Source organism: Tupaia chinensis, unplaced genomic scaffold, assembly GCF_000334495.1.
Source record: "Tupaia chinensis unplaced genomic scaffold, TupChi_1.0 Scaffold000226_1, whole genome shotgun sequence".
In the NCBI taxonomy this organism is placed as follows: domain Eukaryota; kingdom Metazoa; phylum Chordata; class Mammalia; order Scandentia; family Tupaiidae; genus Tupaia; species Tupaia belangeri.
In genome coordinates, this window is record NW_006159701.1 from 6,935,374 (window position 1) to 6,958,438 (window position 23,065).

At 43.3% G+C, this 23,065-nt stretch overlaps 1 protein-coding gene and 1 non-coding gene across 2 annotated transcripts in view; both read left to right on the plus strand.

Annotated features, from left to right (window-relative positions):
- Positions 1 to 23,065, plus strand: part of SLC5A1 (solute carrier family 5 member 1) — a 67,435-nt gene that overhangs the window by 26,846 nt on the left and 17,524 nt on the right. The window contains exons 5-10 of the mRNA XM_006147963.3: positions 1,822 to 1,926; positions 13,038 to 13,143; positions 14,269 to 14,349; positions 15,619 to 15,839; positions 16,058 to 16,193; positions 18,350 to 18,457. Coding sequence (XP_006148025.1) covers positions 1,822 to 1,926; positions 13,038 to 13,143; positions 14,269 to 14,349; positions 15,619 to 15,839; positions 16,058 to 16,193; positions 18,350 to 18,457 — 757 coding nt within the window. The remainder of the gene's footprint in view (positions 1 to 1,821; positions 1,927 to 13,037; positions 13,144 to 14,268; positions 14,350 to 15,618; positions 15,840 to 16,057; positions 16,194 to 18,349; positions 18,458 to 23,065) is intronic.
- Positions 6,025 to 6,131, plus strand: LOC114007748 (U6 spliceosomal RNA). The gene has a single exon (XR_003549335.1). It is a non-coding gene; the product is annotated as a U6 spliceosomal RNA (small nuclear RNA).

The following is a 23,065-nucleotide window of genomic DNA, read 5'->3' on the forward strand; positions in this document are numbered from 1 at the left end:
ACACACACACACACACACACACACACACACACATATTAAAGCTTGGTCCTCTTGAAGGGTAGAGGAATCTTTATGGGATAAACAGAAAAGAAAACCTGTCAGTCAGCTTTTGCTCCCAGTTCTGAAGTTCCTGATTGCCTGCAAGGGCATTAAACAGTCTAGTGGGCCTTGGCGTGGGTCCAATGGCTCTTTTCTTTTTCTTTTTTTAAGAGAATGATTTTTACTATAGGGCATATGTACTTGCCAGCCAGACAGAGAGAGACAGAGAGACAAAAAGCGAGAAATCACTCCCCAGAGGGGATGGCCAAGTCTCACTCCCTTCTTCTCCATTCTCCTCTCAGGATTTTGGGCATGCATGCACATGTGCTTGTTGTGAGTTTTAAGCCACCGGGTCTAAGACTCGAACTGTGGTTGACTACATGGGAGCCCAGCGATGTAACCATTACACCATCTGCTGGCCCCACCGATGGCTATTTTCAGTCCAGGCTCCTTCCTGTTCCCTCTAAGAAACTCCCCTAAGCAACCTCATTGTATTCAGACTCCTCTGAAGCATCATGTCCCCTCACTCCATGTGTGTTCTTTGCACTGCACTGTTTGCACTTGCTCTTAGTATATGATTGGCTCTAGTCCCTGTCCCTAGAATGGAAGCATCTTGAGAAAAAGACGTGTATTTCCCCTTCATTTAGCCCTAGTTTGCTGAGCATGCAGCTGGTACTCAACTCCCAAACTCATCTCTCTCTGTCTCCTGACAACATCCCTCTGACCTTTTACCCAGGGTGACTTTAGCATCATCTGCTCAGTGAGATAGAACAAGCGCCTACAATGTGTGAGTCTATGTATTAGGAGCTAAAGGCAATATGGGAGAAAGACAGGTCAGACTCTAAATTTTCTGGAGGTGCAGAGGTTGTTGGTGATACATGCCCGGTCTCAGGAGACCACAGATTCAGGAGTAAGGGAGCAAGACAGGAAGTATGATCGGACTTTGCAGAAAGGAACTAAAGAGAACAGCTGGGCAAGCTTGCAGATACAATTCTTGGCACGGCTTGTGAGCAGAGCTTGGTGAAGCACACATCCAGCCTGGCCAACTCCTCTGGCGCACTGGAAAGATGCTGCCATTGTTGTGAGTTTTTTTTGAGAGATTTTCACTGTAGGGCGCGTGCGCTCGCCAGACAGACAGAGAGAGACATAGAGACAGAAAGCGAGAAATCACCCCCCAGGGGGGATGGTCACGCCGCAATCCCTTCTCCTCCATTCTCCTCTCGGGATCTTGGGCACGCACGCACACGTGCCCGGCGTGAGTTTTAAGCCACCGGATCCGGGACACGAACCGCGGTCGACTATGTGGGAGTCCAGCGACATAGCCATTACGCTAACTGCTGGTTCCCGATGCTGCCATTGTTGTGATGCCTTGCTTGCAGTAGGTGCACTGTATAGGAATGAATGTCTATCTGTCTATCATCTATCCATCTATTATCTATCTCAGATGTGTCTACCTTCTCTTCTCCAGCATAAGGATTTGCCTCTTTGGTTAAGCTGCCCAGTCATAAGTTCATTCAAAATCAGGCATTTACTGGACAGCTTCTACATGCCAAGATAACACCTAGCTATTCCTTCCGTGGTAGGGCATGTGGGGTTAAAATGAGCAAATGGCTCAAGGTCAGAGGCCACCTGGCTGTTTTGAAGCTTTCTCTGGCCGGCGAGGGTTATGAATCCTTGACCATATTTGTGTGGCTCTGTGGCCAGAATGGCATCCATTGCTCTGCCTGCCCTCAGCTGTCAGGTTACCCTGGCTGGTAGTGACCTCTTTCGCATCTCTTGTAGGTGGTGACAATGCCAGAGTACCTGCGGAAGCGGTTTGGAGGCAAGCGGATCCAGGTGTACCTCTCTGTTCTGTCGGTGTTGCTCTACATTTTCACCAAGATCTCGGTGAGTTCACTGCCCCCGAGGGTGGGCACTGGCTGTTTCAGAAACCACCCATGCTCACTGTCCAGTACATGCTTCCCCACCAGGAGGCACCTCTATATGTTTCTATTAACCAGGCCCCTTAAACTCTCTTGCTCCTGAGGGTAAAGTGCTATTTCACATGTCGAGGAGCCAATGGAGTTCAAAGGAGCATTTTGGCCTACACTGTGGTGCCAGTTAAAAAAATGATTAGGTTATGATGGATCAGAACCCCAGCTACTTTGGCGCAGGTGGTAGCATACCGATCTGCAGTGCTGTAAGCCACATGGCCGACTGCAGGTTCAGATCCCAAGTCAGCCTGAAACACACTGGGTACATAGTGCCCAAGGGCATTGTAGTGTGACAAAACTCTGTTGGGGATGCTTGTCTCTCTCTCTTTTGAGAAACAAAAATAAACTTAAAAAAATAAAGAGAAGATTCAAGGAAAGCTGGAATAAGTTTTCCATTTCTCTTTCTCTTTTTCTTCTTCCAAAGTGTTCAAGTTAATCCCTCACTTATTTCTTCCACCCTTCTTCTCTCCTTCTTTTCCTGATTCACTCCCTTCTGTGTGTGTGTGTGGGGGGGTATGGTGGGGAGCAAGAGCAAGTACACCCAACAGGGTTCCTACAATCCACTCCACTTCCAACGTCAGCCAGCTCCAGATCATGAGCACATGTGTGCACAGTGTACTCAGGGAGGGCCCCAGATGTGAACCTGGAACCCTCTTGTGTGGGCCAGACTCACAGAGTTGTATTCTACCACTGTGCCACCTTCTGGCCCCAAGTCAATCCCTCTTGATGGTAAAACAAAGCAAAGCAAAAAACTCAGAGAATTACAGAAGGTATGAGATATTCCCTGATGGCCTAAATGATGGTGGAAAGAGAAAAGTTTGTATATGTGTTTTGGTTGGCCTTCAGTCTGATAAAGATTAAAACTACAGTGGAAAAATGTGAATGATAAGGAACAGGAGAAAGAAAATAGCACCTTGGTAAGAAAACTACCTAGGAGAATCATTGGAAGAGTGATTCTCCAATAGAGTAGGAAGCTGTGCACCTGGTCTGTTCCACTATTCACCAGCAGGTGACTTGGGGCAAGTGGTATAAACTTTCTAGAACTTAGCTTCTTCACCAGTAATATGGGGATATTAATTCTTGCATTGCCTAACTTACTAAGTTTTGGTGAGGATCAAGTGAATTTATGTGAAAATATAAAATATTATTAAAATGTAAAATATGATAATGAATATGGGTAATTGAGAGCCCTCAGCACTGTGAGAGGCTCTCAGGGTTGCAGTGGGTATAGACACAGTGTTTTCTGAAATCTCATGTGGAGTGGCTCCTGCTTTCCCCTTTAACCTCATTGCTCTGTCAAAGGGTTTTCTTTGTCTATGGTCAGCTTTCTTTCCTTTTCTTGTCCTCTCTTATCCAGCACTGAAGTTTAGATTGGCCTAGTCTCAGTATCTTGCAAAAGATCTACCTTAGCTGAGAACTGAGTTGGATTAGAACTGAGCCTTTTATTATATCTTGTAGGGTACTAAAAAATCAGTTGCTAGTACTTTTATTTTCCTGATTACTTAAAGCTGAGACAATAATATTAAATAACACTTGCAGTTTTTTATGATATGAAATTTCCAACATAACAGGGATCTTTAAAAAGTTAATAAAAGTGTGTATTATGAAAAAACTGCATGAATTTCACAATTTTTGTGCCAAAATAAACTCATATTTTATTTATTGCTATTTTTATTTTTTGCTGTATGGAGTGTGCTCTCCAGAGAGAAACAGAGAGAGAGAGGGAGGGAAAGTAAGAAATCAGCCTCAGGTAGGATGGCCATGCCACGATCCTTTCTCTTCTAGTCTCCTCTTGGAATTTTGGGCATGCATGCACACATAGTGTGATTTTCAAGCCACCAGTTCTGGGACTTGAACCACACAGTTGGTCATGTGTGATCCAGTGCCTTAACCTCTATGGCACCTACTGGCCCCTAAACCAATATTTTAATTCCACTTTTCCATGAACATTTTGAAATCCTCTGTACATAAGCTGAGATAGATTACTATAATGAATATTCATGATCTAATACTGATCATTTGGCTTTAAGTTTCCATTTTTAACTCATTTATCTTCTTTCACTTTTGTCCAGCAGGTTTTTTTCTTTTTTGCTTAAAAATTTTTGTGGAAAATGTAATTAAAATATGAGTTTATTTTGGTGCAAAAAACTGAAAAACATGCATAGATTTTTTTTTTTTGGAGAGGTTTTTCTGCTATAGGGCGCATGTGCTCACCAGACAGACAGAGAGAGACATAGAGACAGAAAGCGAGAAATCACCCCCCATGGGGGATAGCCACGCCACAATCCCTTCTCCTCCATTCTCCTCTTGGGATCTTGGGCACGCACGCACACGTGTCCGGCGTGAGTTTCAAGTCACTGGGTTTGGGACGCGAACTGCGGTCGACTATGTGGGAGTCCAGCGATATAGCCATTATGCTAACTGCTGGTTCCCAACATGCATAGTTTTTTAATAATATGCATTTTTAATAAACTTTTTAAAGACTTCTTGTGTGCTCCCACATGCTCTCTTAAACTGTTTTGTAATTTTAGCTCTGACATTTAGGGCTTTGATCCATTTTCAGTTAACTTTTGTGCATGGTGTGAGGTAGGGATTAAACGTTATTATTTTGTATGGGGATATATAGTTCTTCCAGAACTATTTGTTAGAGAGGCTACTATCTTCTCATTAAATGGTGTTGCACATAAGACTGCACACAACTCAATGAAAACATGTTCTCATTGATAAGGCTGACAGAGTTTTGTCTTGGAGTTGTGACTGACACCAAGGACTAGTACTCCCTCCTTGTGTAGCTTCCTAACTATCATTGCTACTGTCTTTGATCTGCACCTTTGTGTTTCCTCTACTATGTGATAATTCTGTCTTTTTCACTTTCTCCTCCCTTCCCTCAGGGTTAGTTTTTAGTACAAGATGGAAACCCTGGGATTTTTAGTCTTATTATTAGAGACTAGTGTTCAGAACCTGAGCTGGGGAGTGCTGGGAGGGCCAAATAAATAGAAACTGGGTTTCTCTTCCTGAGCACGAGAAGGGCACTTATCTAAGAAGAGAAAAGAAATGCCAGTGACAGGACGGGGACGGGACAGCTCTTTGGTTCAGGTTGCGAGGTGGTAACTCCTAATGAGCACCTAGAGAATGGCACTGGCTTCTCTTTCTAAAAGACAGGCATTCTCCAAGTCCACAGTTCAAACCAGTGAAAGTCTGTTGACTGCAGTTGCCATGGAAAGGGGCAATCTTTGCCCTAGAGCTGGTATAGGGGTAGTCATATAAATAAACGAAGTGAGTACCCAACCTCTCTCCCTGCCTTCTCTATCACCTCACCTATTTTTCAGGTTACTGATTAAACCTCCTTGGACTTAGGAGTCTGCAGGTAATTGAGGGGTATCCACCTTTAACTCAGATCCTGATAAGGTACATCCTCCAGCAGTCAGCTTTTACTAAAAACTTTTTAAAAAGTTTACATGATGTAGGCTGCTCCTTTTCTGTGTGATTTCTAGGGCTTTTTACTAGAAACACTGAGCAATGCCATAATTGTTCCGCCAATTTCCAAAGGTCAGCAATCTCTTAACAAATGTGTAGGTAGAATGACAGCCCTCCTTGACAAGGGTACTCCAAAAAATTTATGGAAAATGAAATTAAAGTATGAGTATTTTGGTGAAAAAATTGTAATGCATGTATAGTTTAAAAATATATAATATGTATTTTGCATGTACTTTTGGAAGACCTCTTGTATTTAGTGACAATCTCTTCACTTACTCTTCAATAGGGGCTTTTTTTAGACCAGCTCTAGTTCTCACAAGAGTACTGCATGGATGGAGATTTCTACTGCACTTCCTGCTTCATGGAAGAGAAATCTGAGTCTCAGAGGTGTTAGATAGTTTGCCCAAAATTGCACGGCTAGTAAATGGCAAAGTCAAGTTTGGAATCAGGTCTCTGTAGTCCCAAAGTCTATGCTCTGCTCACAGTTTTCCACTGTGCTTGGGTGGAATAAAGTCATAGAATGACAGAACTGGATGTGCTCACTTCGGCAGCACACATACTAAAATTGGAATGATACAGAGAAGGTTAGCATGGTCCCTGCGCAAGGATGACACTCAAATCCATGAAGCATTCTATAAAAAAAATGAAAAAAAGAAAAGAACTGGATGGATCATCTAGTTCTATATCTTATGCTTTCATGTTATAGATGGAAGAAATAAAACCCAGGGATGGAAAGGGCCTTTTGGAGGTTAAACTGCTGCAGAGCCATAATGAGGAACAGGTTTCCTGACACTGAATCCAAACCTTTTGACAGTAGATTCCCTCTGCCTTCTAAGTCTTCCGTTCCTCCAGTACAGAACAGATTAAAATTCAAGACACAAGGAAAATAAAAATTATCTTAAAAATTTGCTATAGGACGTGCACTTAGCAGAGAGAGAGAGAGAGAGAGAGAGAGAGAGAGAAGGAAAGTGAGAAAGTATCCCCAAGTATCCCCTGAGGGGCATGGCCAACCACAATCCCCTCCCCATTCTTCCTCAGGATTTGCATGTGCCCAACATGTTTTCAAGTCACAGAGTCCAGGACTTGAACCATGCTGTCAGCCATGTGGGATCCAGCTGCCACCATGCCACCTGCTGGCCCAACCCAGAGAAAAATGAGGAGAGCCAGTCAAATGAACCCCACCATGTAAGCGAGTTGCTGAGAGTAAGACTGAGAGACTGTGAGGAGAAAACATCAGCTGCACTCTGGGTGTGTGAAAGATCTGAAGGAAGACATCTATGCAGGCAGTGGGGTTGGGAGGGATGCAGACAGGTAAGGATTTGTCTTTGTAAAGTTTATTGGCTTACAATTCACCATGGTTCTCAGAGCATTGCATTTTACAAAAGATTACACTGATAACTCTATCCACTGGACACTCACATCGAAATACACAGGCGTGCTGAGCTCATGGACAAAAGTACAGAAACATTAGTTAACAAAGCATGGTAATGAGGCATTTATATTGCACACAAATACTATTCAATTTGTTTGTGTATAGGCAAGGATGGTTTGTGCTGGGTGACAAAAAAAGGAGGGATGGTCTTGTGAGATCCATGTTCATACAGGAAACAACCAAGGACCTTCTAGAAAGGCTTGGGGAGAAAGTAGCGACCTGGTGGTGTGTAATGGATGGGAGCAAAAGAGCAAAGAGCAGTGCAAGTGCGCGGCTGAGATGTAGCGTTGGCCATTGAGCAGCAGCCACTGGAGCCTTGGCTGTGGCTGGCCCCCTGTGGGGCAGTGGCCAGTGGGGCCCCAGCCACTGGAGCCTTGGCTGTGGCTGCCATCTTGTGGTCATGTCCTTTTGGGCACTGAGCCCCAGAATTGATTGTCTTTCCATTAACTCCTGAATTTTATTGACTCCCTTGAGCGCTCTGCCTTATTAAACTCCGAGAAACATTCTGTTCTGTGAAATTTCCAGGCATTGTGTATCTTACATAAACGTGCATTATCATTTGAGATAAAGCCTCAGATTTTATGAATTACATGTGATGATCGAATGTCTCTATTTGTATTTCTTGGAGATATGATCACAGATCACAACTGCAATAAATGTTTACATCAACTCTACTATCTAGTTAGGATTCTTGGGTGAAGTAAGAGCTTTGGCCTTAGGTTAAGGTTTGAATGCTTATTACCTGGCGCATTCGTTTTTTGTAAAGGGAAAGAAAAATAAGAGGAATGGGACTTCTTCTGAAATCTCATTGCCAGGCAGGATTTATTGGGTTCTCAGATGCATTTTGGCTAGGACCAGAATGGGCAGCAAACACACATGTATAAAATCACAGGATTTCATAACATGAGAGCTAATGGGAGGCAGCCTATCCAAGGCTCACAGTTAGAAACTCAAAACTTTTTAGGAGGACTTGGTGCTGAATTTTTATTCTTCATGAATCCTTCTCCTTCTTCTTTTTTGAGTTTTTGCTGAAGGGTGTGTGTACTTCCCAGAGAGAGACAGACAGAAGGAGAGAGAGGGAAAGTGAGAAATCACTCCTCCAGGGGAGACAGCCACTTACAATCTCTTCTCTAGTCTTGTCTTGGGATTTGGGGCATGCACACAACACATACCCAGTGTGTTTTTCAAGCCATCAGGTCTGGGACTCAGACCATTCACTTGGCCTTGTGAGATCCAGTGCCTTCACTGCTGTGCCACCTGCTGGCCCCTTCCAGGAATCCTATGGACTTTGTTTAGCCAGACTTTCAAAGTGATGGGAACAAAGCCCTTGGGCGAAACCTAACGTGCTGTTTTTGTAAATCATTGTATTGGGATATGACCAAGCCTGTTTGTTTTGTGGTCTCTGGCTGTAATGGTGGAATTCCACGGAGACCATATGGCTTGCAAAGCCTGAAGCATTTTCTACCTGGCCATTTCTAGAAAAAGTTTGTCAATCCCTGGTCCAGAGCACCAAAAAATCTTAACATTTCTTTCTTTCTTTCTTTTGAGACACACACAGATCCCCTAACAGGGTCATGGTGCTGTGATCCTCCCCCAGTCTCAGTCAGCCTCAGATCATAGGCTGAATACTTAGGGAGGTCTCCAGAAGCAAACCTGGAAACTTCCCATGTGGGTCAGCCTTGCAGAACTTCATGTTTTACTGCTGTCACTGTCCAGTCCCGAATTTTCTATTTCACTTCAAGTTGGTTCGGCTTAGCAACATTAGGAAAGTTCTCTCTCCTCCCCCTCCCCTCCCCTCCCCTCCCCTCCCCTTCCCTTTCTTTTCCCCTTTCCTTCCACTTTCCCCTTCCCTCCTCTTTCCTTCCCAACTCCTCTTCCCTTCCTTTTCTTTTCCCTTTTTCTTCCCTTATCTTTCTTTTCCCCTCCTCTTCCCTTATCTTCCCTTTCACGTCCCCCTTCCCTTTCCTTCTTTTCCTCCTCTTTGCTTCCCCTTCCTCCTCCCCTTTCCATTCTCCTTCCCCTTCCTTTCTCCTTTCTTCCTTTTCGTCTTCCTCCTTCCCTTTTCTCCCCCCCCACTTTCTTTCTCTAACAATTGTTTAGGGAAGGAAAAATTGGGGATGAGGGGTGAAACAAAGGTATATATATTTTTTTATATCAAAGTTGGTGGAGCATTCCCAATGAAAATACCTTTATGTCTACCACTCATATTTTATTAATCTAAACAATGTGCCATTTTTAAAAAAGAAATAAGACATTCCAGATATAAGCAAAGGCTTACCTGTAACCGCCTGCCCCCCCCCCCCCATGGCATTTCCCTCCTTCCTGAAAGGTAAATGTTCTCTTAAACTTGGTATGCATTCTTCTAGTCTATGTTCTTTTATAAATTTTTGCTACATATATGTGTATACCCATATGTCCCCGGAGAACATAATTATGTTTTAAAATTTCTGCTTCCTCTACCTTTCAAACTTTAAGAAAATCTAACAATGGCATTTAAAGAACTCTTGGGAAGGGGGAAGCACCCAAGATCTTGTGACTCTAATAGCAACATTTTTATATGTTGGTCTTAATCATGTCATAGAATTCTTTTATAGAGTGGCAATCAGAATATGCACACTGCTATGTTGTCTTTCTCCTCTATTTTTTTTTTTCAGTTTCCATCTTGCTAATTGTCAATTCTAGGGGTTATGGGACATAACGATCTTTAAAAGTTTATTTATTCCATGAGTGGGAGAGACAAAGAGACAGAGACAAAGAAATACAGCATCCTCCCCCTGCCTCTGTTATAATGCCATGATCCACCTCAGTATCAACCAGGCTGGATCAAGGGTACATGCATGCCTAACGTGCTGAAGGGAGGTCTTGGGACATGAACCAGCAACCTTCCCATCTGGGTCAACCTTATAGAGCACCACAATTCACTTCTGTGCCACCATCTGGTCCCTCTAGGTTATAACTATTGGAGCAGAATTTCCAATAAACTATTTAAAACTCCTCTGGCAGACAGAAAAGCTCTCAATGGTGTTCACCTTCAGGCAGAGTGATGGTACGGGGGTTACTTTTACTTTCAATGCATAACTTCTATTTGTTTTAAAACTACACAGGTAACTTACTTTATCTTAGTTACAATTTTTATCTCATTTCAAAAGCAAATGAAAAATACATTTTTGGTTAAAAAAGACCCCACCCTTTGCAGAAGATATTTTAGAGAGGAGGTGCCTTACTTTTCAATATTGTTATGAGGATTTAAATAATGCATGTATCTGATAGCCCTCAGTAAACTACAATTACCTGGATATGAGGGGGAAAAACCAAAAATAAACCCCTAGAAAAGCAATAAAAGTTTGGGCAGCCAGGAGAACCAAGGACTAATGTCAGGGCACTCAGGCTAAAGTGAGTTTGCTTGGGTGGAATCACCCACGTGCACTGAGCTGAGGTATCCCCAGGCGCTCCCATTGGCCTTTGGGTTCCAAGGGCAGAATTCACACTTAAAGTTAGGAATGACTCATGGGAGGAAGAATTTGTCCTGGGTTGTTTCAGTTCACCAGGGAGGTTTTCTTAGAATTCTTTATCTGTACTATTAGGTGGAAACAGACATTTCTGTTAGCCTAACACTTCCCAGCAGTCCTTATGGATCTCGTGTATAGCATTATCTTAGGAGTTATTTGTGACTGATGACAACAAGGCAAATATTAATGAGGGTATCACAGTCTACTCTGGCATGTTGTCATAAAGCATTAAAAATTAACTACTCTGGAAATAAATTAGTCAAGGGCGTTTTTTAAGGCAGTAGCAACCTTGGACTCTTTTTTTTTTCTTCTCCCTGACTCATTTATGCTTATTTGTTAATTCACCAAATCAGAAGTGTGTGCTCTTGGGACCAGCAGGTGGCATGGTGGTTAAGGCGCTGGACACTCCCACATGGCTGACCACGGTTCAAGTACTGGACCTGGCAGTTTGCTTTCTCACTTTTCCTCTCTCTCTCTCTCTCTCTGTCTCATCCTGGTCAAATTAAAACAAAATGAATGAATAAATAAAAATAAATAAAAATAATTCTTTAAGAAAAGTGTGTGCACTTACCAGCATTCCACTGTAATCGAAGAGTAAGGCCCCTTTAATTTAGGTAACTATGTAACCGCATGAGAGGGGAGGAACCAGCATTATGAATATTTATCAACATTTCTAGTGGTCCAGTAGGCAGAGTCTGGAAAGAGCAACCATTTACCTATAGGGAGAGTAAAGTAAGGGACTCTTTTTTCTTCTTGAGTCACTGCAGAGGGTAAGATGGACCCAGTCCCAGACTTGGAGGGAATGCTTTCTTCAGCTGTAGGTCTTTTCCACATGCATCAAAATCCCGCCGGGGATGCTGTTTCTCTGTCTCTATCTGTCACTCTTGCTTATGGAAGAAATAAATAAGTAAACTTTAACAACAACAAAAGATGAACTCCATCTGGGCCAGCAGGTGGCACAGAGAGTAAAGTGTTGGATCCTACATGGCCAACTGTGCGGTTGGAGTCCTGGACCCAGTGGCTTGAAAATCATGCCAGGCATGTACGTGTGTGCCCGAAATCCTGAGAGGAGAATGGAGGAGAAGGCACTGTGGCAGGGCTATCCCCTTTAGGGGGTGATTTCTCACTTCCCCTTTCTCTCTCTCTTTCACTCTGCTATGGTTTGGGGGTGGGGTTTCTCAGTCATGAACTCTCTAGTAATAAGACTTTGGGGACAGGATAAACCTACATATTCTGAGGTATAAATTATGGATAATAGCTTAGAGCAACAGTCTACAAGTGGGTTGAGAGGAATCTCAAAGTGTTAGTAGTTGTTCCTTTGCAAAAACAGTTCCACAGTTAAATGAGTTTGTAAAGTATTGTGCACCGTGTCCCCATCACAGACATTCACAGTACATGATCTGTATTACAGGCTCCAAGAAGCTGTCTTAACTTTGTTTAATCCAGCATTTTATAGACCTCTTTGACTACACATTTCTTTGTTTTTCTAAGCTTTTTAAAAATTATTTTATTTTATTTATTCATAATTTATTTTAATTTGATGAGAGAGATAGAGAGAGAGAGAAAGAAAGTGAGAAAGCAAGCCACCAGGTCCGGGACTGGAACCATGGTTGGTCATGTGAGAGTGTTTAGTGCCTTAACCACCACACTACCTGCTGGATCCCAACTATGTATTTCTTTTTCTCATGGATACCTGCCATCTATTATCTTTGTCAAGCCCTAAACAAGAGCCAGGGAGAAAGATTATCTTTGAAAAATCATATTTATTCAGGAATAGGCACTGCAATGCCCAATACACTGGCCATAGTAAACTGCTGCTACATGCGGGGAGGTACGGGAAGTAAGAGGTTTTCGACAGAAACAGGAGGAAGGATTACAGAAGTTGTTTGGGGACAAGTACCCTTGGCTAAGAGGACCAATAATGAGGCGTCTGGACAGGTGTCCTTGTAGAGGTTCCAGCCCATGTGCAGGTTACAGTGGTCTTTGCACACAGGTGTGGTGTGGCAGAATCCTTGTGATAGTTCTCACTATCAGGTATTCTAGAATGGGAGCTGCCCTCTGCATGGCCTTCCCCAGCTTGATTCAGTCAGGGTTTAACATAAGTAGACACAAGTGACTCCATTTTGATTCTGACAACATTTTCTTTAAATTGCCAAAGAGTTCGTGAACTTTCCAGAGAGAGATAGGGTAGGGAGGGAGGAAGAAAACCTGCCCTCCAAGTGGGGCAGGGTCATAACATAATCTCCATTTCTCCATGTCCGGTTTTAGGCATGTACAATACATGCACCTGATGTGGTTTTTAAGCCACTGAGACCAGAAGATGAAATGAGGTTGGCCGTGTGGCATTTGGCTTTCCGTTCATCGCACTGAGTCTCGGCACTGCAGCACTGACCTGTGATTCTCAAGCCACAGGGTCTGAGATTCAAACCGCACAGTTGGCCATATGGGCTCTGGCTCCCTTAACCACGAGGCTATGGATTGACTGAGATGCTGACAACTTTTACATCTGGAATAAAGCTAGTTTGAAAACTCAGGAGTAGAGAGAACATGAACCCTGAGGCCAGCTGGCCTCGCTCACTCCTAACTCTGCCTCTCCTCTCCTTGCAGGCAGATATCTTCTCTGGGGCCATATTCATCAATCTAGCCTTGGGCCTGAATCTATACCTGGCCATCTTTATCTTATTAGCCATCACTGCCCTTTATACAATCACAGGTGAGTCCATTTGAATGACCAGCAGCTCAAACCTAGCTCAGGGTTAGGCACTTGTGAAGGATAAAAAGAAGTAAGGGACATGGTTTTTCCTCTCCACCCAGGAAACAGTTGGAGATGGGGTGTTTGCGTGGTCCTCACTCACAGACCCTGCGAGTCATACAAGTGACCTCAGAAAGCTCTAGTGCTGGTTGGAGTCACCAGGAGGTGGGGTAGAGCTTGTCTCTTCAGGTGGTGGAGATGGTTCGTCTACACTGGGAGAATCAGGCAGTGCCAGGTGCAGGAATAAGTGACAGCAGGGAACGGAGGGAGGAATGGGCACGGCATGGGGTGGAAGCAGGGTGAACAGGCAGATGTGCCCAGCGGGGATGTGCCCAGCAGGAGGCGGCTTGTTGTGGGCCATAAGGCTTGATAGTTCAAATAAGGTCACAGTACAGGAGCCTTGATGCCAGACAGAGACCTTGGATTTGATGTGACAGGGACTGGGAGCCACGGTAGGGAGGAAGGGAGGAAGGAAGGGAGAGACACACATAAAGAGGTTTTAGGCTCAAGAGGTGGCTGGAGTAGCTGGCGGATGAATAATTGGGGGACTCCTCTGTAGAGGTGCTACTTTGCCTAGTCGAGGTGGGGGAGGATCAGCCGCAAGATGTGAAGCCCAGCTGGAGCCCCACAGCTTTGGAGAACAAGATACCACTTAGATGTCTGAGAAAAGAAACAGCGGTCATAGAAGTGACCCTTAGGAAGTGCCGATGTGATAACATCCTCAGACACGTCCATGGTAGTTCTCAGCTCTTCCTCGCCCTCTTAGTGGAATGTGCTTCCTCCGACCTTAGAGGAACCATCTTCTGGCTTAAAAGAGTCCCATCAGGCTCTTCCCCTTCAGCTGAGGAGAAACGTTCTCCTTTCTCTGCTTTGCAAGCATGTGTATGAAAAGTGGAGGTGTGAGGATAGGCTGAATAGCGGAATATTGCACAGGACTGGGGAGGGAAGGAAGGAAAGGCAGGTGGGCAACTAAGGGGAGTTCTCCGAACATGTGCAAAAGGTGGACAGTGGAGGGCGGGGAAAAGAAGCAGGCAGATGGGTCACCCTCCACATGAAGTCAGATGCGCGGTCTTCTTGCCTGCCTAGGGGGCCTGGCGGCTGTGATCTACACGGACACCTTGCAGACGGCGATCATGCTGGTGGGCTCTATCATCCTGACTGGGTTTGGTAAGTGGGCTGGGCAGGCTGAGGAAGTGGGAACAGAGAGAGAGCAACTGCACCCCAAGAAGAGAAAAGCAATTTGGCCTCTACCTGTTAGCTCAGGTAGTGAGCTGACCACACTCTGCCCTCCCCATGGGAGTGGCCCAACCCAGACTGGCCATTAGTGTGGGTACACAGGGGCAGCTTCACCATCCCTGAGGAATCAGGTTGGGGTGGCTCAGAGAACACTTGGACTTCCTACTGCCTTCTCTTGGTAGTCTGGCCGGTATGGGCTTGTGATAACTTGGTGCTCTGTCTGCAGAGAATCCGGACAGAGAATGATATGGCTCAACACCCAAACTAAAGCTATTCCAGTGTTGTGCCTTCCATTTTAGATTATGTCTTATTTACATTTTGATGTTAAGTGTCTTTTTTTCTTCATAAGTTGTTGACAGGAGGTGGTTACTTTCCTTTGATGGCCCTCATGAGGCAAAATTCCAAAATCGGTTACTCATTGGTCCTCCCAATGTTTTGAAAAATTTACTTTTCCTAGAAATCCTAAAGACAAGATTGGGAACCCCAGGTATAGGGGTATTGTTACGGGAATGTATACATTGCATTCTATGTTTTAGATGCATGAGATACTCTGTGTGTCCCGCTATTGTTCTGTTGCCCAAGAACTTGTCTTTGGTTTTGACCTATTCAAGGACACACAGCTGAGAGGTGGCAGGATTTCAGACTCCTCCCCCATTCTCTGTCCCACTGCGCTGCTGGGTGGTGGGTCTGTGTCTGGGTTCCCAAAGGTCACTGTGTTTCTCTAGGTCTGAGTATCTCTAGGCGTAGGATTTCATACTCCTTCCCCATTCTCTGTCCCACTGCGCTACTGGGACTATGGGTGGTGGGTCTGTGTCTGGGTTCCCAAAGGTCACTGTGTTTCTCTAGGTCTGAGTATCTCTAGGCGTGGGCCCAGATCTGGAAGCCATGGCTGATAGCAGGGTGTGAAAGAAAAAACAAGGTCTTCGTGTGTGGTCCCAAACTGAGATCTTCCCTTTAGTAATTAAAGTACCTGCCCTTTTGGAAGGAAGTTTATAGCTGGAGCGCTTTTACAAGTCCTCATAGTAGCCCCTGAGGAGGCTGGGAAGACTCAACAATCCCATTCTATGGTTGAGAAAGTTGAGACCCAGGTTGGAAAGGTGACTGGTTTGAGATCACGCAGTGAGGGTTCTGCCATAAATAGGAACCACTGTGAAGAGTTGGAGGTTTCAGAATATTTATTTTTGTACCAATATCTTTCAGCTTTTCATGAAGTGGGAGGGTACGATGCCTTCATGGAAAAGTACATGAAAGCCATTCCAACTGTAATTTCTGATGGAAACTTCACTGCTGATGAAAAATGCTACACCCCGAGGGCCGACTCCTTCCACATCTTCCGAGATCCCATCGAGGGAGACCTTCCATGGCCTGGGCTCATCTTCGGGATGTCCATCCTTGCCCTGTGGTACTGGTGCACAGATCAGGTACCCAAGCTAGGATTTCTTGGGGCCTTACAGGAACTCCAGTCTGTCTGTGGCTTGTGAGAGATAGGGGAACTCATGTGATCTGTGGGTTGCTGAGGCCTGGTGACACTGGAGTGCCAGTTCAAAAGCCAGGATAGAGAAGGTAGGGTAGAAGGAAGGGTCACGGGGTCTCTGGGCCTCTGGGCTGCAGCCCTCCCTCACTAGGCTGTCCCTGGCAGGTTATTGTGCAACGCTGCCTCTCAGCCAAGAACATGTCTCACGTGAAGGCCGGCTGCACCCTGTGTGGATACCTGAAGCTGATGCCCATGTTCCTCATGGTGATGACAGGGATGGTCAGCCGCATCCTGTACACAGGTAATGCCTTTGCAGGACTTGCTGGTCACTACCCTCTTTCTGGTTCTAACATATTTGAAGTCTTGTAGCTCCCTGCTCCTTCTTTTCTGCCCTCTTCTTTTCTTGCCATGATTAACACACATTATTGTTTCCCTGATAGACAGTGAGTAACTTGAGCACAGAACATTTGGGGTGGGCTTCCCTGGTTTCTGAACATTGGCAAAGCAATTGATTTCCTTGTTAAAAATTATCTAGGATAAGCCCATAGCCTAGCGGTTAAGGGAACCAGATCCCACATGGCAGACTCTGGTTCGACTCCTGGACCTGGTAGCTTGAGAAATGCACTGGGTACATGTGGCCAAAATCCTGACAGTTTGAAGAAATGGGAGAAGGGATTGCCCCCTCTGGGGGTTCTCTCTCTCTCTCTCTCTCTCACTCTGTTTCTCCAGCTCTAATGAGCATACGTGCTCTCTGGCCACTTAAAAAATTATGTGAAGTCATGACATGCCTTTGGGCTTCTTCCAGCTAATAATAGTTGCTCAGTTGTTGCTCAACTGCTCCCTCCAACCTCCCAGGGCTATAGTAGTATACAGATGTCCTTTTACATTTTAATGTCAAAGGTCCCAGGAAGTCTCTAATTGCCTGCTGCTCTAAGCCTTGTTTCTTAGACCATTTTTCCTTGAAGGCTTCCCAGCCTTGTATTTTGCTATCTAATGTGATAGATTCTTTTAGGCCCCTTGGTGGCTTCTTAAGCATTGCTATTTGCAAATGGGGAGGAGGTGCTTCAAAAAATTCATGGAAAATGTATATTATGAAAAAACAATGCATGAATTAAAAAAATTTGTGCACCCACATAAACTCATACTTTAATTCCATTGTTCTAGGAACTTGTTGAAGTCCCCTTGTTTGTTGGATTGTTTTTTTTTTTTTTTTTTCTTTTGGTCAGCCGTCAAGGATTAAGGATTAAAACTCTTTCCTGGAACATGAAATGATAGCAAACATGACAGCACTACAGAGTGATAGTTGTTGAGTGCCCTCTAAAATGAAGACAGGACAGTCTGTCATTGCATGGGCCTAATAGTCCTCGCATATTCCTGTACTGGCTTGCCTGTCATGAAAAAAATATAGCTAATGAAATAGTTCAATGAATATTACATACATTTGTTTATAAAAATATCTGAGATAGTACTATAGTGAGTCAGTGCTATATGGGGCAGTACTAAATAAGGTGTGCCCTGGAGTAGGTACCCAACAAACGTTTGTTGATCTGGATGCCTTTTTTGTTTTAAGTATATTTTTTTTCTTGAGAGAGAAAGAAAACACCCCAATAGGGCCTAGACACCATGATCTGCCCCTTGCATCAGGCGTGCATGTGTATAGTGTATTTAGGAAGGTCTCTGGACATGAACCCAAAACCTTCCCATGTGGTTCATCCTCACAGAACATTGAGTTTTACTGCTACACCATCGTTAGGAACTCAAAAGTTCCATACAAGTTTTTAAAAATTTTTCAAAATCTCTCTCCTCCCAGGCTATTTTTTTTTTTTTTTTTTAAAAATTTTTTAAAATCTCTCTCCTCCCAGGCTATTTTTTTTTTTTTTTAATCTCTGGATTTCCTCACACTTTGGCAGCATTAGGTCATTGGGAAAGTCATGGCGTATTGTCTGTGCAAAAATACGTCATGACTTTCCCAATGACCCAACAGCACTCAACAGTCCTGCTACTACACAATGCATTCAACCAGCACCCAACAGTCCTGCTACTACACAATGCATTCAACCATACTAGCAAGAGCTGTTTAAAATACACCTTAAAATTTTGGAGTCACAGTCACTGTGATTTTTAGGAGAAAACAAAACAGTTGTTACTGCTGAGCTGTAGGGTAGTTGGTTGAAGTTTAAGGACCATGCCCTATTCCTTGCCACCCCGACTATTTCTTCCTTTCCTTTCTTTCTCTGCCTAGGAATGGTCTTTCTTCCCTAGTCAAAGTGTGGGGGGTGAATCAGAGCTAGTGGGCCAGGGGCATCACTTAGAAGGTCTCAGCTGGGAGCTGCACTCTTTGTGGAGCCATTGTGGGGCCTTTGACCGGAATGTTCTATTTTAATGTTTGTTTTAGTAATAGTTTGAAAATATCCCCCTGAGGTCTACTGGCTGACATATCTCTTGATCTCTCCCCAGAAAAAATTGCCTGTGTCGTCCCCTCAGAATGTGAGAGATACTGTGGCACGAAGGTTGGCTGTACCAACATTGCCTATCCAACTCTGGTGGTGGAGCTCATGCCCAGTGGTGAGAGTCTTTCTTGGGGGCTGATTAGATTTAAGCTCTTCCTAGATTTCTAAAGGCCTACTGGAGCAAAGATACTTTTGAGTCTGGGGGTGGGAAGAAGGTAAAGTCTTCCTGGGTGTCCTCAGTTTTTGTACATGTCTTCTCTCAGTGGGAAGGAGACTTATGGCTTGATGGGCTCTGGGGTCCAGGGACCTGTCCATCAATCAGGTGATCTGAAAACTCATTAGGAGTAAAACATGACTTTGTCGTGCTCATCAAGAGAGTCTTTCAAAGCTCTCCAACAGAAACAAAAGCATACCCACTATGGATAACAGTTCAGAGATTCTTCAAAAAATTAAAAATGAAACTACCATATGACCCAGCAATCCCTCTCCGGGCATATACCAAAAAGAAACGCAATCAGTACCTTGTGTGTGTCTGTGCTCCCATGTTCATTGCAACAGGTTACATAATGGCCAAGGTATGGAATTGGGTAAGTGCTCATCAATGGGCAAAGGAAATGTGGTATAAGTACACAATGAAATACTATTTAGCCTTTAAAAAGAAGGAAATCCTGTCATTTGTGACACCATGGATGAATCTGGAGGACTTGTGTTAGGTAAAATAAGCCAGGCACAGAAAGACAAATAGTATATGTTTTCACTTTTATATGGAATCTAAGAAGTTGAATTCATAGAAACAGTAAGAAAATGGTTACTAGGGTCTGGGGCGAAGGGTGGATTGGGGAGATCTTGGTCAAATAATATATTTTAGTTAGACTGGCAGAAAGGGTAAAAAAAACCCTGTTGTACAACATGGTATCTGTAGTTAATAACAATGCACTGTATATTTGCAAATCACCAAATGAGTAGATTTAAATTATTTTTACCATGAAAAAAAGGATACCTATGTGAGGTAATGCATATATTAATTAACTCAACTTAGCCATTCTACAATGTATACCTATTTAAAAACATGTTGTATTCCACAAATAAGTATATACATATATATATGTATATATATATGTATATATGCATATACATGTGCACACACGTATAATTTTAATATAAAATGATCTCCAATAGATATTTTTTAAAGAATTATTTTATTTAACTTTATTTATCCATTTATTTATTTGTTTTAATTTGAACAGAGAGGGGAGAAAAGGAGAGAGGGAGAGAGGGGGGAGAGAGAGGGAGGGAGGGGGAGAGAGAGAGAGAGAGAGAGAGAGAGTCCAAGCATATTTTACCTGAAAAATAAATTGATTTCTGGACTTTTCCAAGGAAATGCATGGAGAAAAAGGCAAGATTTTATCTGGAGAATGAGGAAAGTTGGTGGTTGATTGATGGAATTCAAGGGAACTTCCCATTATAAACAATGTTTTTCTAGTAGATTGAGTACTTAACTCTTAGTCTGCAATGGCTGGAAGTTTAGGACTAACCTGTGGGGTTACAGTTCATTTTTCATGTCAAAGAGAAATTTCTTAACTCTGGATCAAAGGATGAAAATCTGGTTAGGGATACCTCAAGAGACCAACGTTTTAAAGAGTTTAATTAGGAATATTTAGAATACACTCATAAAATTTTATTGTTAAAAAAGAAACTTAGAGACCATCCAGTCAAACTTCTTTTTATTTTTTTTAAAGGTTTTTGCCGTACAACACATTTACTTGCCAGAGACAGACAAACAGAGATAGAGAGGGAAAGTGAGAAATCACCCCCCAGGAGGGGATGGCCATGCCACAATCTCTTCTTTCCCTGGGATTTTGGACATGCGTGTACAGACATGCAGTATGATTTTCAAGGTGCCAGGTCTGGAACTTGAACCACAATCGGCCATGTGGGAGTCCAGCACCTTAACCACTACACCACTGTTGGCTTCCAAACGCCTTCATTTTACCGTTGGGGAAACTGAGGCCTAAGAGGGAAAAATGAGTTTTCCAAAGCCACAGAGCAGCTTGGCGCCTTCCATTGGGCTTGCTTAACTGCTCAAGACTGGAATTCAGGAATTCTGGTCATCTTGTTTTTTGTTTTTTTTTTTAAACCACAAACTTCATACATAACCTTGAGAAAACCATTTGCATTTAAATAATCTAAAAATAGGAATAATAGTTAACTACTCCACTGAGCTGGGCTGCTTATTAATTAAGGTTGCAATTAGCAAGAGTCACAGCAGCTCTCTTAGAGTTCTGGCTTGGCTTACACTGGCCTCTGTGGGGTATTAGTGTTATTTCTTCAGGTTGGTACACCCCTTAGTGAGGACGTACCTCTGAACACTGTTCTAGAGTGGATGTGTACAGAAAGAGGTGTGGCGTGCGGAACAACCAAATGCTGGGCTGATATCTGCCGTGGCCAGTTGCTCCCCTGTGGCTGCAATCTGGTTTCTGTACATACTGAATCCCCCCGTGACCTCCCTGTCAAGATCAAATAGTTTCCATTTCTCATCTAACTTGACCTCTCAGTGTCAGTCACATTCATTATTGATCACTCATCGTTCTTGAGTTATTCTGTTCTCTTGGATTCCATAATTCTACACTCGCCTATTTGTCTTGTCTCCATTCTCCTCAGCTGCCTCTTTTTGTCCTATTTGCAGATTCAGCCTCCTCCTCTCAGCCAGTTAATGCTCGCCCATGAATCCACGTCAAATTTTGTTCACATTATCGTCTAAATATCACTTATATTCTACCTCTCTGTGTTTTTACATCTATTATGCTAACCCTATGGCTTGCCTGTAAAATTATGTTCAGCAAGTATTTGTTGAGTGAATAAATGAATGAGGGTTTGATGACAGTGTGGAACACAGGGGAGAGTTCTAGCCCAGTGTAGCAATTTCAGGGAGAAGTGACTCTGAGCAAACGGTAGCACTAGGACTGGGACCTTACCTATTAACTCCTTGAAATGGACCTTGGTTTTGTCAACAGTGAAATAAGGGAGTCAGATTTGATCATCTTTATAATTCCTTTTATAGCTCCTATAGTCTGTGATCTACATTATATGAACTCAGGAAGAACCCTTTATAAAACCTCCCAACAAATGACAAAGTAATTGGAATAAGTAGCCCAAATCAGAATAACGGATTGTTGTTTAAAGTTTTTTCAGTCATCCTATCAGAAATGAGACCTACATATAATATGTATGGTGATATCTTTGGACTACTACACAGTGTGTTCATGCTGGGAAAATTCGTTTAGTAGGCTATAAAGATGTATAGTGATTGAATATAAAAAAATAAGAAAATAAAAGAAAGAAACAAAAAGAAATGAGACCTAGAGGTTGACATAACTTGCTTAGAGTGAGAGTTAGAAATAGTTTTTTCATCTTCTATTTCCTTCCCCTCTTCCTATTCTTCTTCCTCTTCTTTCTCCTCTTACATCTATTCTTCTTCCTCTTCCTCTTCCTCCTCTTTTTCTTAATGGGAAAGATAGAACAAGCAAGAAGGAGAGCGAGAAGTACATATTTTGGGGGACAGATTCTCAGTATGTTGTGATCCTCCTAGTTAACTAGGGTCACGGGCTCATGCCACTGTGCCAGGCCTGTTGTAGGTTGGGCTGAGACTGAACCCAGGCCCCCCATGTGGTCTCAGCCATTCTGTAGAGGTGCCCACTTGGGCCACTGTGTCTGGGCCAGACTTGTCTTTTTGAAAATAACAACTTCTTGAGCTATAATTCACATGTAATTTACCCATTTAAAGTGTCCAATTCAATGTTTTTTTTACAATACTCAGAATTGTGCGACTATCACCCAAATCAGTTTTGGAAAATTTACATTACTCCATTAAAAAAATCCCATTAAAGAAATTAGCAGTCACTCCCTACTTAACCTCAGTTCCCCAGCCCTAGGAAATCACTATTATACTTTCTGTCTTTATAGATTTTCCAATTCTGGACATTTTCTATTAACAGAGTCAGATAGTGTGTGGTTCTTTGTGATCAACTTCTCTCTTTGCACATATTCATTCATGTTGTAGCATCTATCTGCACTTCATTTTTTATTGATGAATAATATTCTATTGCATTTTTATGCCTTTATCAGTTGCTTATCCATTTTGTTTATCCATTTATCAGTTGGCGAACATTTGAATTGTTTCCATTTTTTGGCTATTATAAATAATGTTGCTATGAAAATTCATATGTAGGGAACCAGCAGTTAGCGTAATGGCTATGTCGCTGGACTCCCACGTAGTCGACCGCGGTTCGCATCTCGGACCCGGTGGCTTAAATCTCACGCCGGGCGCGTGTGCGTGCGTGCCCAAGATCCCGAGAGGAGAATGGAGGAGAAGGGATTGCGGCGTGACCATCCCCCCTGGGGGGTGATTTCTCGCTTTCTGTCTCTATGTCTCTCTCTGTCTGTCTGGCGAGCGCACGCGCCCTATAGCGAAAACCTCTCCAAAAAAAAAAAAAAGAAAAAGAAAATTCATATGTGAGTTTTTGTGTGGACATATGTTCTCATTTCTCTTGGGAAGATACCTAGAGGTGGAATTGGTGGGTCATATGATAACTCTCTGTTTAACTATTTGAAGAGCTGCCAAACAATTTTCCACAGTGACTGTATCATTTTTCTTTTTTCCCAGCAACATGTAAGGGTTCCTATTTTTCCACATCTCCACTTACACTTGTGATCATCTATATTT